This window comes from Felis catus, chromosome B3 (assembly GCF_018350175.1).
Source record: "Felis catus isolate Fca126 chromosome B3, F.catus_Fca126_mat1.0, whole genome shotgun sequence".
Lineage (NCBI taxonomy): Eukaryota > Metazoa > Chordata > Mammalia > Carnivora > Felidae > Felis > Felis catus.
In genome coordinates this window covers 4,673,915-4,686,646 of record NC_058373.1, presented here as the reverse complement: position 1 = coordinate 4,686,646, position 12,732 = coordinate 4,673,915, and the positions used below count along the sequence as shown (strand labels likewise).

The 12,732-nt window shown below is 54.9% G+C and overlaps 1 protein-coding gene across 3 annotated transcripts in view; it reads left to right on the top strand.

The window, feature by feature from the left end:
- ALPK3 (alpha kinase 3) overlaps positions 1-11,790 on the top strand; it is a 56,040-nt gene extending 44,250 nt beyond the window's left edge. For all 3 annotated transcript variants that reach the window (XM_045058751.1, XM_045058750.1, XM_045058752.1), the window contains 5 exons: positions 233-513; positions 1,101-1,189; positions 1,972-2,207; positions 5,020-5,068; positions 5,869-11,790. In XM_045058751.1, coding sequence (XP_044914686.1) covers positions 233-513; positions 1,101-1,189; positions 1,972-2,207; positions 5,020-5,068; positions 5,869-6,214 — 1,001 coding nt within the window. In that variant the 3' untranslated portion in view covers positions 6,215-11,790. The remainder of the gene's footprint in view (positions 1-232; positions 514-1,100; positions 1,190-1,971; positions 2,208-5,019; positions 5,069-5,868) is intronic.
- Positions 11,791-12,732: the final 942 nt, after the last annotated feature.

Here is a 12,732-nt window from a genome sequence, read left to right as displayed (position 1 = left end):
TCACACACTGTTACACAATGGGGGTTGTGTCAGACACAGTCCTGCCCTCGGGGGTTCATGGTCCGGTTTGGGACCCATGGTGTGCATACACCCCAAGAGCAGGAATGCACGGAGAGTGGGCGCGCCAGCGTGGTGGGCAGGAGATGGTTCTGGCCTCTTCCTGCCCTGCAGAAGAGGGCAACCTCAGTTGGGCAGGAACTTCCAGTTTTCCACGTTTCCTGTTCCCCTTCAGTTGGAGAGGAGATTGAGATGACCCCCATGGTGTTTGCGAAGGGTCTGGCCGACTCGGGCTGCTGGGGGGACAAACTCTTTGGGCGCCTGGTGAGCGAGGAGCTACGAGGGGGTGGACACGGGTATGGCCTTCGGAAGGCCTCCCAGGCCAAGGTCATCTATGGGCTGGAGCCCATCTTCGAGTCAGGCCGCACGTGCATCATCAAGGTGTCCAGCCTGCTTGTGTTTGGGCCCAGCAGCGAGACTTCTCTCCTGGGCAGAAACTACGACGTCACCATCCAGGTACTGCGCCCCATCCCCCTTCCCTCCTTCCGCTCTTTCCCCTCCTCCCCCTCCCGGCTCAGGTCCTATTGGGAGGCCCAGTGTGGGGCACAGACCATCTCAGCGTCAACCTCACGAGGCTCCTGGGATGGGTCTTGAGGAGAGCCTGAGACTTAGCCCAGGCTCTGTCTTTGGGGCCATTGTTTTCAAACCATATTTTTGGAGCAGAAACCTTTCCTGTTACCCTCACACATATCTTGCATGGGAGCCTGTGTGTGAGGTGAAAGGAGAGTGACTGGGCGGGGTGGACAGTCTAGGTCTCCCTCACTCCCCAAAGCGCGGCCTACGGGGCCCTGCCACCTTTGGCTGGGGCTCCAGGAAACGCAGTTTGGAAACCACTTTGAAAACAAGCCTGAGGCCTCTTGTTTTGCAAATGAGAACAATGAGCTGCAGGGTAGGGAGCAGGGGAGGCATGAACCACCCCCACTCCCCAGGCCTGGAATCCTCCCTGCAGTCCTCTGGTGGGCGGCCCTCCCGCTTAGAGCCGGACATGATGGAGAACAGGAGAGCTTCCTTGCTGACCAGATTTGGTTCTCCTCAATCCACAGGGATGCAAGATCCAGAACATGAGTCGGGAGTACTGTAAGATCTTTGCGGCCGAAGCCCAGGCAGCACCCGGCTTTGGGGAGGTGCCCGAGTAAGTGCACAGAGAGGGGGTCATGCAGTCTCAGACCCGTTGACTGGAGCTTCGGCCCAGAACAGTGACTTCACAGCCCCTGGGGGGTGGGGGGGGGGGCTTGTGCAAATGGGCCCCCAGCTAACCCCACGCTCTGGTCAATGGTCCCACGAAGTCTAGAAATAAACACCTCCAGATTAACTGCCCACTTTAGAAAAGCCTCTGCTCTTCTGCGGAACTCCCCACCCCTTGGCTCAGCGTTGGCTGGGTTGCAGAATTCCACACAGCAGATTCTGGGACTCTCTGAAGGGGAGAGGGTAGGCCAGACTTCCAGGCACCCTGGCCAGGACTGTTGGGTGGGCAGACAGCGTCAGTGCAGGGCCTCGTAGGAGTCAGCTAGAAATGGTCATCGTTTCCACGTTGAGGCCTGAACTCTTGACTCGAATACCGGGGTCTGGTTGGCGCTGAGCAGTCTGGCCGAATCCTCTCTGGAGGTGATCCTTTCCGTTTGACACATACTGGTCTTGGTCCCTCACCCAAGCCCGTCCTCCCGGGGCCATGGCACCGTTGGGTTCTAACCCCACTGACCTCGGAGAACGGACAGGACTCTGAAGCCAACGGCCCCCATTTCCCTTCCTGAACTCGGCGGAGCTCCGCTCTCTTTCTGTCCTTTGGCGTCAGGGCTGAGAATTCCCTTCTCAGAAGGGCCCTCCTTTGCGATCCAAGGGTAAAGATAGCTGAGATGGAGGGAGGAGTCTCTCGGGCCATACTTCCTGCTCACAGCACAGCGGAACTATGTTTAGGATCCTCCCACTGTATCTCATCTACCGGCCCGCAAACAATATCCCGTATGCCACCCTGGAGGAGGATCTGGGCAAGCCCCTGCAGCCCTACTGCTCGCGGGAATGGGGCTGCGCCGCGGCTCCGGCCGCGGCTCCGGAGGCACCTAGCAGCTCTGAGGTCAGGCAGAAATGCCAGACCTTCCAGCACTGGCTCTACCTGTGGACGAACGGCAGCTTCCTCGTCACGGATCTGGCAGGTACGAGAGCGTGGTGGGTGCGCCTGCGCGGGTGCATGGGGGCGGCGGGGGGGCGGGGCCGGCGCATGCGCTCTCCTATTTCTTCGCCTTTGCTTTTTTCACCGCGACCTCGTGGAGTAGACGCGGCAGGCGCCCGCCGTGTTGTGGGCGGCCCTGACACCCGCCGGGCCTCCCGCAGCCTGCTCTGTAACGGCAGGGGCATAAAGGAGCAGGCTCCAGGCTCCCGTTAAAATGAAAAAGGAATGGATTTCAAAGAACGTTATGTGGGGGCTACTTAAAACGCCACAACCACCTTTTCAGAATCTCCCGTCCTCCTTTCCCTCCAGCTTTGCTCTGGACGTTCCCCCTCTTCCTACTTCCCAAACTCTCCCCTCCATCCTCGCTCACTAGCTTACTGCCCCTTCTCCCTCCTCTCCTGCCTTCCCCTCCTCCCCTTCCCCTCTCCTCCCCCGCCTCTTCCCTCTCATCTCTTCCTCTTCCTTCCCCCCTCCTTCCTCTCTTCCCTTCCTCTTTCTTCCCCTCCTTCCTCCTCCTCCTCCTCCCTGCCCTCCTTCCTCTCCCTTCCTCTTCCCCCTCCTCCCTACTTCTCCTTCCTTCCTCTTCCTTTTCTTCCCCCTCCACCATCCTTTCCTCCCTTCCTCTTACCCTTCCCCCTCTCCCCCTCACCTCCTCTCTTCCTCCTCCTCTTTTCCTCTTCCTCCCCCTCCTCCTTCCCTCCCCTCCTCTTCCTCTCCTCTCTTTCTCTCCCTTATCCTCCTACCCCACTCTCTTCTTCCTCCTCCCCTCTTCCTTCCTCTCCTCTCTTCCTCTTCCTCCCCTCCTCCTCCTCCCCCTACTCCTCCTTCCTCTCCTTTCTTCCTCTTCTCTCTTCCTCCTCCTTCCCCTCCTCCTCTTCCCATCCTCCTCCCCCTCCTCTTTCCTTTCCTCTCTTCCTCTTCCTTTCCCTCTCCCTCCTCCCCTCATCCTATCCTCCTCCTTTCTCTTTCCTTTCCTCCTCCTCCTCTTCCTCCTCTACTTTGTTAGCTCTGTATTACATGAACCAACTTAGTCTCTCTGGCTTCCTTTTATTTCTATCTCTCCCATTACTCAGACTTCTCCCTCCAACAAAGGCCAGCAAAGCACAAATCCTCCTCCTTTTCCTGATCAGTCCTTCCCAGGCCTACTTACTCTCTAACCAGAACCAGGCAGGGGGGAGGAAAAGAGATTTTCTCTGCAGTGGGAGGAGAGGGATGCTGGGAATATCACACATGATCTCATCTAGTCCCCAGTGTGTATTAGTGAGAAAACCAAGGGCCGGAGACAGAAAACCGGCTCAAGTGTGCCTTTCGTTAGGATTGAACTGCACTGCAAATATTGTATATATAATTCTGTATATTGGGGGGGGGACTGGTAGCACATTAAGCTATTGTCACTCATTCTGTTTGTTGACTCCATCCATCCTTCCTTCCATCCATCCAACATCTACCCAACATCGGGAAGCTAAAAAGGCGAATGGGGAATCGTTACTGTCCTCAGGAAGCTGTGATAAGTATACCAGTTTCTAGTACGAGATGATCATGCAATGTAGTAGGAAGAGCTGGGGGTCGGAGAAATTAGGCTTCAGTCTACATCTCATGGCTTTTCTGCTGGTCTCTGTAAACCCAAGGGAAAGCCAAAGCACAGACAGAGTGGGCCCCTTGATCTCCCCGAGTTTCACCACCCTTTCCCCCGCAAGGGGTGACAGTATCCTCCTTGCCTCCCAGACTGGCTGCGAGGCCTGAGTGAGGCGGTGTCCATGGGCACCTTCTGCAAACTGAAATTCTGTGCCAACGTAAGGGATCATGGCTAGTGTGGGGCAGAGTGCAAGGTGATGGCCCTGAGAGAGAAAGGACAGACAGATTAGCGCCTCCTGTATGACCTCTGTGTTTCAGACACTAAATCAGAGCCCTGCACACCCCATGATGCTCTCAATACCCCGGCGAGGTGGGCAGCATTGCCCCACTCTTACAGCTGAGGGTTGGAGGTAGTTCTCGCAGCTTGGAAGGGATGGGGCTGAAATCAGTCCGGGTGTGCCCGCCTCTCAGGCCCACGCGTGTGTCCCTCTGTCACATGCAGCACTGAGCCCTGCTAGTGGCAGGCGGGTTCCCGCAAGGGTGTGACCAGACAGTTGGAAAGTGGGGAGAGGTTCCTACTCTAACGTTGGACGCTGGGATGCTGGGTGGACTGGCCAGGGTGGGGACCGTTCCTCCGTGTCTGTTCTCCCAACACTGCCTTCCTCTAGTCCTGTGTGGATGCTTGCCTGCTGTCTGTGTGAGTACGTGGAAGCCAGTCTCATCCAGTGTTACTTTTCTGCTGGTCCAGCCTGACTGACTTTCATGTTCCGCCTCCTCCCTCTTGCCCAGATAGGCCAATCTGGTAAGAGGAAGGAGCAAAGGTTAGCTCAAAGCCAGAGGCCAGCCCAGTTTGTGGCCTAGTGTGATCCAACAGAGGCAGGATTGAACAGCTGGAAGAGTTTGGGATCTAGGAGTAAGAAAAACTGAACTTTTACTTTGACTCAGTGGCCACGGCCCATGGTCAGTGCTCAGTTATCAAATGAATGAATGAATGTGACCTTGCTTCGGTCCCTTACCTCTGAGCCTATCTCCTCACCCGTGAGAATGGGATATTATTGCCACTAACAACACAGAGTTGCCCACACCACCCGTGATACAGGCCAGAGGTGATGGTGTACCCTGAACCCTGGCAAGTTCCTGCCCGATGATACCCATCTTGGAGAGGTGGGGGCCCTGGAACTGGCCCGGGCTGCTCAACTCCCAGCTCTCTCTCTTTCCAGGGGTTGATTGGAAGATGACTGATGTGCAGATTGCTACCAAACTACGAGGGTGAGTGGTTCTCGGGGACAGGAGGCCCTCTGAGAATCTTCTCGGGGTGTGAAATTGCCAAAGGTCTTCTGTTTCTCCATCCCTGAGGTACTGGGCCTGTGGCCGAATGGTCCTAGCTGCCCTGGTGGACGTATAGTAATGTCCCAGGGACTGCTGACCGTCCCCCACCCCCGTGCCCCTGACCCCAGGTCTGGACCAGAAGCATTTTTTAAATTTATTTTTTTAACTTATTTTTAATGTTTATTTTATTTTTGAGAGAGAGAGAGAGATAGAGCATGAGTGGGGGAGGGGCAGAGAGAAGGGAGACAGAAGCAAGCTCCAGGCCCTGAGCTGTCAGCACAGAGCCCGATGTGGGGCTCATGACCTGAGCTGAAGTCGGATACTTTAACCGACTGAGCCCCCCAAGCGCCCCTGGACCAGCAGTATTGACGCCCGCACACAGGCTCACCTGCAGCCCTGGGCTCCTCTTTCTTCTCGCTTGAGAAAGCTCATGGGGGAGCAGATGAGCAGGGCCCTGGGAGGAAAGTGGTGATGTGGAGTCTGCTCTACTTAATACTGAAAAGGTAGGTCATCCGCACACCGATTAGCGTGGATGTGATGAGTTCCTGTGCCGCGGCGTAAGGAGGCCTCAGTTTAAAATTGAGGTTTGGGATGCCGCCCCGTGAGGTAGTGCCCGGCTGGACTCCCAGCCCCACTGAAAGGGTAGGGCGTGACCCTGGCCCTGGCCACCCCAGAGTAGGCCCCCCAAGGGCTCTCACTCTGGGGGGAGCTCCCACTCAGCTCTTCCTGTTTGGCTGCAGATACCAAGGCCTCAAGGAGAGCTGCTTCCCGGCCCTGCTGGACCAGTTTGCCTCTTCCCACCAGTGCAACACCTTCTGTGAGATGCTGGGGCTAAAACCCCTCAAGGGCCCCGAGGCCGCCCACCCTCAAGCCAAGGCCAAAGGCTCCAAGAGTCCATCTACTGGCAGGAAGGGCGCCCAGCTGAGTCCTCAGCCCCAGAGGAAAGGCCCCCCCAGTCCCCAGGGCACCCGGAAGAATACTCCAAGCTCCAAGACCACCCCTCAGGCCTCAGAGGCACTCACCGCCCAGTTACTGGGACAGCCTCCCATCCAAGACGGCGGCCTCAAGGCCCAGGGCATGCGGTAGCCCCCCACGGGAGGCTCGGGGCCTCCGCCCAGCAGCAGACCAACAAGGAAGCAGCTTGAACTGATGGAGACTTGCCCAATACGGAACTAACCAGGGAAGATGCACCGGGGAGGCACCACTCGGGGGCCTCTCTGGGCAGCCTCTCCTCGATCCGCTCCTCAGCAGACGGCTTTTGTGCGTGGCACCCAGTGGCCTCTCCTGGTGCCAGCGTCACCCGGGGCTCCCAGACCGCAGCCCCAAGTGTCTGGCGGCCCAGGCCCTTCTTGAAGTTTACACTGGCCACTGCCGGAGGCTCCCGAGTCCTCTGCATGAGCTCCGCACCCAGCCCCCCCCCCCCCCCCCGCCCCGCCCGACCCTGCGGTGAATGTTGTACCCTGGGGGCACGCAGGCCAACCTTTACCCTTCTCCTTTGCTTGGCCCGGTCTGTCCTCGGGGCTCCAGACTGCCCCAGCCGTGTCTGGCCTGGTGACTCTCTTTCCAGCTACGTGGCTTCATTCTTCCCAGCTCGTCCTACAACTAACCGGTCACTGAGCCCACGTGGGGCTCAGTGCCCTTCCAGAGCCTGTCGTGTTCCTGTGCCGTGGTCTTTGGTGACGTGTGTTCATGCCCTTCCTTCTCCCAGCACGCAGACACTCACTCCCCTGAGTCCTCTGCTCCCGCACCCCGATCTCCATCCCCAGCTTTGAGCCCTGTCACAGCCCGCCCGTCCTGCCTCCGCTGCCTCCCTGCGCGTCCCCATGCCCAGGGGCTCCACCAGCCAGATTCCTCCCCAGCCTCTCCCAGACCCCTCGCCTGTGAGGCGAGAAGTGGCATGAGGGTTGTGTCATCGGCTGTGGCCAGAGGGAAGGTGTTGACTTGGAGGGACCTTGTGCTCCATACGGAAAGGAGACGCAGTCACAGTGAATTTCACATCCCCTCTAGACCGGGGCCGGAGGGCTAGGCTCTTCTCCGGGGGGTGGGGTGGGGGGAACGCCCTTGGGAGTTGTAGGAAGGGTGAAGCCCACCCGCGTGCTGGGGTGGAGGGGAGTCTCTGTGCCTGGGAACCAGGACGTGTGCCCCCAGCCATTAGCTCTCGATCCTGGGGCTCCAGCTCTGGGCTTCACATAGGGGCCCCCGAGGAACTGCTGTGCTCGGCCCAGCACCCTGGGTCCTTCCCGAGGGCCCCTCCTTGAGGCCTGGGGCGGGATGGGTCTGGTGCTAGTCTGCTCCCCTTGGAATGCAATAAAGGCAGCAACTGTGTACCCCGCTTGCCCTTATCTGGTGTGGTTGTGGGTATACGGAGTCAGGGTCCCCTCTCCCCAGGCAGGTGCTCTGAGGGGATCCTGCAGCCCCTGGGCCCTCTGGAATGATGAACCCAGGTTTTGGCTCCTGGATTGACGTTCAGTCTCAGCCTTTTGTGGCCACGGCTAGACAGTCTGTGCTTCTTGCACGACGAGGCTGATGGCTGTGTCCCTGAACAGGGTCCTGGGGACTGAGGCCTTTGGAATTGTTCCTTCCTTTGGAAGAGGAACACAAAGGAAGGAACCCAGGAAGGAAGAACAGAGCTGGAGGCCTTGGGGAGATGCCCATTGTGTCTGGCTCTCTCCACGGCAACAAGGCCAGCTCAGGGCACAACCAGCATCCGCCTCTCAGCCGCTCGCTGACCGTTTCCTGCTTCCCCAGGTGCAGAGACTTCTTGTTCTCAAACAACCCCATGCCACCACCCAGGCCTTTTCTTGCCTGTCATTTGTGCCCCTCCATTTTGACATTTCTGACCTCTCTACCTCGTCTTGTGCTCAGGTGACTCTCCCCACCTTTTCCTCTTCTCCCAGTGTGCCCCCAACCCTCCCAGTCTGCATATCCAGACCGCCTTGGTGAACTGAGAGTTGGAATATTACTCATTCATCCATTCATTCAACAGACGTACACTGAGCACCTGCTTTGTGCCAGACCCTGAGTTGACCGCTGTTGGAGGCAAAGATACATGAGGGGGTATCAAAGGAGCCTCTTTGCTTTAGGTTTCTTGGATTTTGCACCACAGAAATGGACTCTGACCAACTTAAGCAAGGAGAAGGGGTTTGTGGGAAAGGTGTTGGGGCAGCTCCAAGAACCAAAGGAATAGCTGATGATTGGCTTTGAGGAGTAGCTTCAGAGCTACCCTATTTACCAACCACCCATTGGTTCCAATGGGATTCCCTTCACACAAGATTCAGATTCCTGTCCTAGAGCTCAGGGCATCATGGAGCAGGGCAGCAGCAGTTTCCCAAAGCATAGGGATACTTACCAGAAGGATGGTGGAGAATGGAACGGTAGGAAAGGCTTGGTGGCAGCAACAAAGACACACACACACACACACACACACACACACACACACATACACACACACACACTGTTCTTCCCCACCCGATGTATCACGACTCTCTCACATACAACCAAGAACAAGTTCCTCTCTGCTTGGGGAGACCATTCAAGGTCACATCCGATGACTAAGTCCAAGGGGTAGTGACCAGGGCTACCATTGTCCCAAGTCCAGCGTCACTAGTGACACTCTTCTCTCTTTTATATAATTCCATTTTGAAATTCTGCGACCTGTGGATTAAGTGGTGAAAGTAACTGTATTCAACCCAAGTCCTTGGACCCAGCAAGAAAGGAAGCATGGGTAAAGGCTGCAGTCCATTTCCAGAATAGGTCATGAGAACTAGTGTTCATGACGAGGGATGCTTTGCCCGTCGGCGTGACCCAAAACTTCAGAAGTCCAGCTCCTCGGTGGTCCTGCCTGCGTGGTGGGCGTTTATTTACCATAGGACCTGGCAGTAGGGGGGGCACCCTAGGACTCACCCCACATCCACCTGTGCTCCCGCCTCCTTTTATGTAGCGACAATATTTTCCCTCGATAACATTAACCATCTTACGACTCCCACGACCTCTTGTTATGTGTTCTCAGAGGTTTAAGGAGCCTGAAACGATCAGGTGCCTTAGCTTCTATTTCAGCTTATTATTATGACATTTTGAGAATGTGTCTCCTTGGAGACTAAAGCCTCATCCCAAAGCTCAGGTATGTGAAGAGTAATGAGATGTGGTGACAGCACATCTCCACCCCGCTTCCCAGCCTGTGAGAGCGACCTAATACCATGACTCGGTTGCCAGTTCAGAGCCTATGCGACATCCTGCGGGTCTGGCCCAACCTTTCAAGGTATCGTGTCTCAACCCGGGCCATCACTGAGTTTTCGGCAAACTATCTCACCATATCATGAAGCTGACTGCTTCTGGACTGTGGGGACCCCGACAAGATGAGGGAGTGCCGCAGGCATCAACCCATTACTTTACTTTTGCTGTAAAGTGCATCCTTGGGTTGAATGCACTGTGTGGGGATACCACAGTGACGTTTACAGCATTCGAGAATTCCATGGGTGATGACGGTGGGAGAGGCATGTTGGAGAAGGAAAGTCAATGCAAAGCCGGATATGAAGGACCCATAGTGGTCAAGACAAACCCTGCCCCCTTGAGGTGATAGGTATAGACCGGGGGGGGGGGGCTGAGGAGCAGGGCGGGAGGGGGCATCGTGGAAGGATGAGTGAGGCACTCACACACGCGGCCACACTTGTGCCTTCAGAGCATCCCCTTAATGATGGAGTGCTTCTGGACATGGCTCACTATGGCTGGGTGCTTCGGATAACCCGGTTCGTGAGGCCACTTGCTATGCTGTAGCTGAGCATTTAGGCTGCCCCAGAGCCTGGTGGCCAGCCGGAGGACCCTGTCTCAAAAGGATAAGAGTTACCTATTGGCCAGAGCAACACTTGGTTCTGAACCCTGGGTTCCCCTGCCATGCTTGTTAGGACTCGCCAGAAGCATCATTATGCTGTGCTGGGCCACAGGCCCCACATGGTTCCCCAATACACCCCAGACGGACAGATACCTCAGGCACGACATTTGTCCTGTCACGTGGCCTGGTAGGAGAACCATTTGTACTAAAGGCTCTCCCCACCGGAGAACCTGCTCGGGGCCCACCCCAAAGCTGGTGGCCTTCTGGGTCAGTGAGCACGTGGGTTGGAGCAAGATGCCCTAACATGGCATTTTTGCCTGGAATTGGGTCTTCGTGGTAAGGGATTCGAAACGCAGTCACTTGTTCTACACTATGGGGGAAAATATTCTGACCTAATCAGACCCCTTCACCCCCAGGAACTTTATCAAGACCTTTTTTTTTTTCACGTGATTTGTCTCCCACCTCTGACTCACATATGTCTTCTCAAGGCACGTAGGGACACTGCTGACCTCCAGGCTCTATCAGCGTGATGCCATCAGTGTGAGGGAATGTGGTGGCGGTGAGGGCAGCGTCCCTGTGAGCCGGCTGAGCCACAGAGCTGGACGGCTGAGATGTTCTGTACCTTTAAGCCAGGACAGCAGAGCAATATACCCCAGGCCAAGTGAAGATGAATCGTTTCTGACGTTCTTTGTTCATCAAAGTAGAAGAAAAACATGAATTCACTAGATCAAAGGATTCATACCAAGTGCTGGATGAACTTGCTTTAGCAGGAAGACCGTCTCTGGAACAGCACCTGCCATTGGAGACGTCACTTTTTAAAACTTGAGGCAATCCGGAGACCTCTTGGTGTTTTGCACTGGCCCAGCTGACCTGTGGTAGGCATTGCTATGACTTCCCCCTCAAGGTTTTGATAGCTACACTAATTTCTACATTGCCCCTAGGAATGTGGTCCTGCTTTCGATTTACCGTTTTGGTAGAGAGGGAGATTCCAATGGCTTGTGCTTGTCCTGTCCTATTCTGTTGCTCTCACCCCACACATCAGAGCGCCAGTGTGGGAGCGATGCCTATTTCAAAAACATATCCATTTCAGCTCTTCACTCAAAATAATCCTTGGTTGCCTTTGAGGTTCCAGTGTGTTTACTCTGGTGCAAATTTGGTTTAGTAATCATCCCCATTGGTTGACAGGTCGCATACTTTTCTGTTGTCCCCAGAAAATGGCCATGGCTTGAAGTCAGTGTCTTACAGAACCCCTCTCCCCACGTTTGGGTATTTTCCCTTTTCTTGCCTAGTTCCCAGATAAATGGACACAGATCCCTTTGGGGAAGGCCAAAGAAGGTTCGCAATGTATATCTAAGTGTCAAAGTAAGGTTTCCCTTCCAAGATGTTTGACTTGCTCTCCATTGAAGGTCTGGAAATTAGTAGGAGGTTTTGACGTGACCTTGGCAGCTTGAGACAGACCTGTCTGCCCAACCAGAAGTCTTTGGTTACGGTAACAACGAGGTGATATCTTAGGGACTGTCTGGTCTTTTTCATTCCTGGGACCCGGTGATCGATTAGCCACAGCCAGGGGTCTGGCTTCCATGCCCATGACCATTTTGATGACTCATCTACTTTGTTCCTTGTATCTATCTCTGCTGCTGAGATCAGGAAGCTCGTTTTCACAGCATCTCTTCCAACCAGCCTTCCAGACTAGAGAGGAAAGCCAGGAGCGCCTCACACATGTATTTCTCATGGCAAGGAGCGAGACCATCTTCTGGGGCCTGTCAGGGGACAGTGAGAGGGTGGATGGGCTGGACGCATGCAAGGGACCCAATAAAGCATTCTTGTTTCCTGACATCTGTGATTTCCTGCTTTCTCGGATATTTGGTCTTTTAAAAAGTATAATTCAGCATGGCTCAACATTTGGTCCAGACTTGGATTATTCACCCCCCACCTCCACCACCCCCCAAGGATAAAAACCGTATCAAGCTGTGTGGGCTCCTACATGCAATGTAGAATCTCCGGTGAGCAAACGTATCAATAAATATCACCTGAACCACAATTATATTCCACCTCTTTTGGTCCAAAAGCCTTTTACAAGTCCCCACAGATTTTCCCTATGGTTTTTGACAAGGCGTATTAGCTAGTTCATACAGTTTCTTCTGGGGTATCTCTTCTTTTTCCCGACCGGACTCTGCTGCGCGTCCCCGGAGCTATGTTGAGCGTGCATTCTGGTTATTGGCAGATCGACAGTGTAATGTGAGGCAGGGTTTGGGTCTCAGTGACTTGAGATAAAACTCAGGGAGGCTGTCTCATTTATGGGAAAAGGAGATTTGCACACTGAAAACCCATCTCACTAACTTTTTTAAAGTTTATTAATTTTTGAGAGAGAGTGTGCACGAGCAGGGAGAGGGGCAGACAGAGGGAGAGAGAGAGAATCCCAAGCAGGCTCCCGCTGTCAGCACAAAGTCCCCTGCAGGGCTCAAATGCATGAACTATGAGATCATGCCCTGAGCTGAAACCAAGAGCCTGACACTTTAACCAACTAAGCCACCCAGGTGCCCCTCGCTAATTTTTAATGAGAAATTTAACCATCCGGGAGACGGGACACTTGTGGTAAGCTGAAAAGCGAATTCTTCCCTTCTTCTGAAAGGAAAAGTCGCTCAAGGGAAACCAGATTCCCAAAAGTTGTTTGACAGGCTTAGAACAAACAAGTAAGACAAAGTTCAGTTCAAATCCAGCTTTCCTAGCCATAGGGGTTGGAGCTTCTTGCTTAAATTCTCTGAACTGAGCTCCT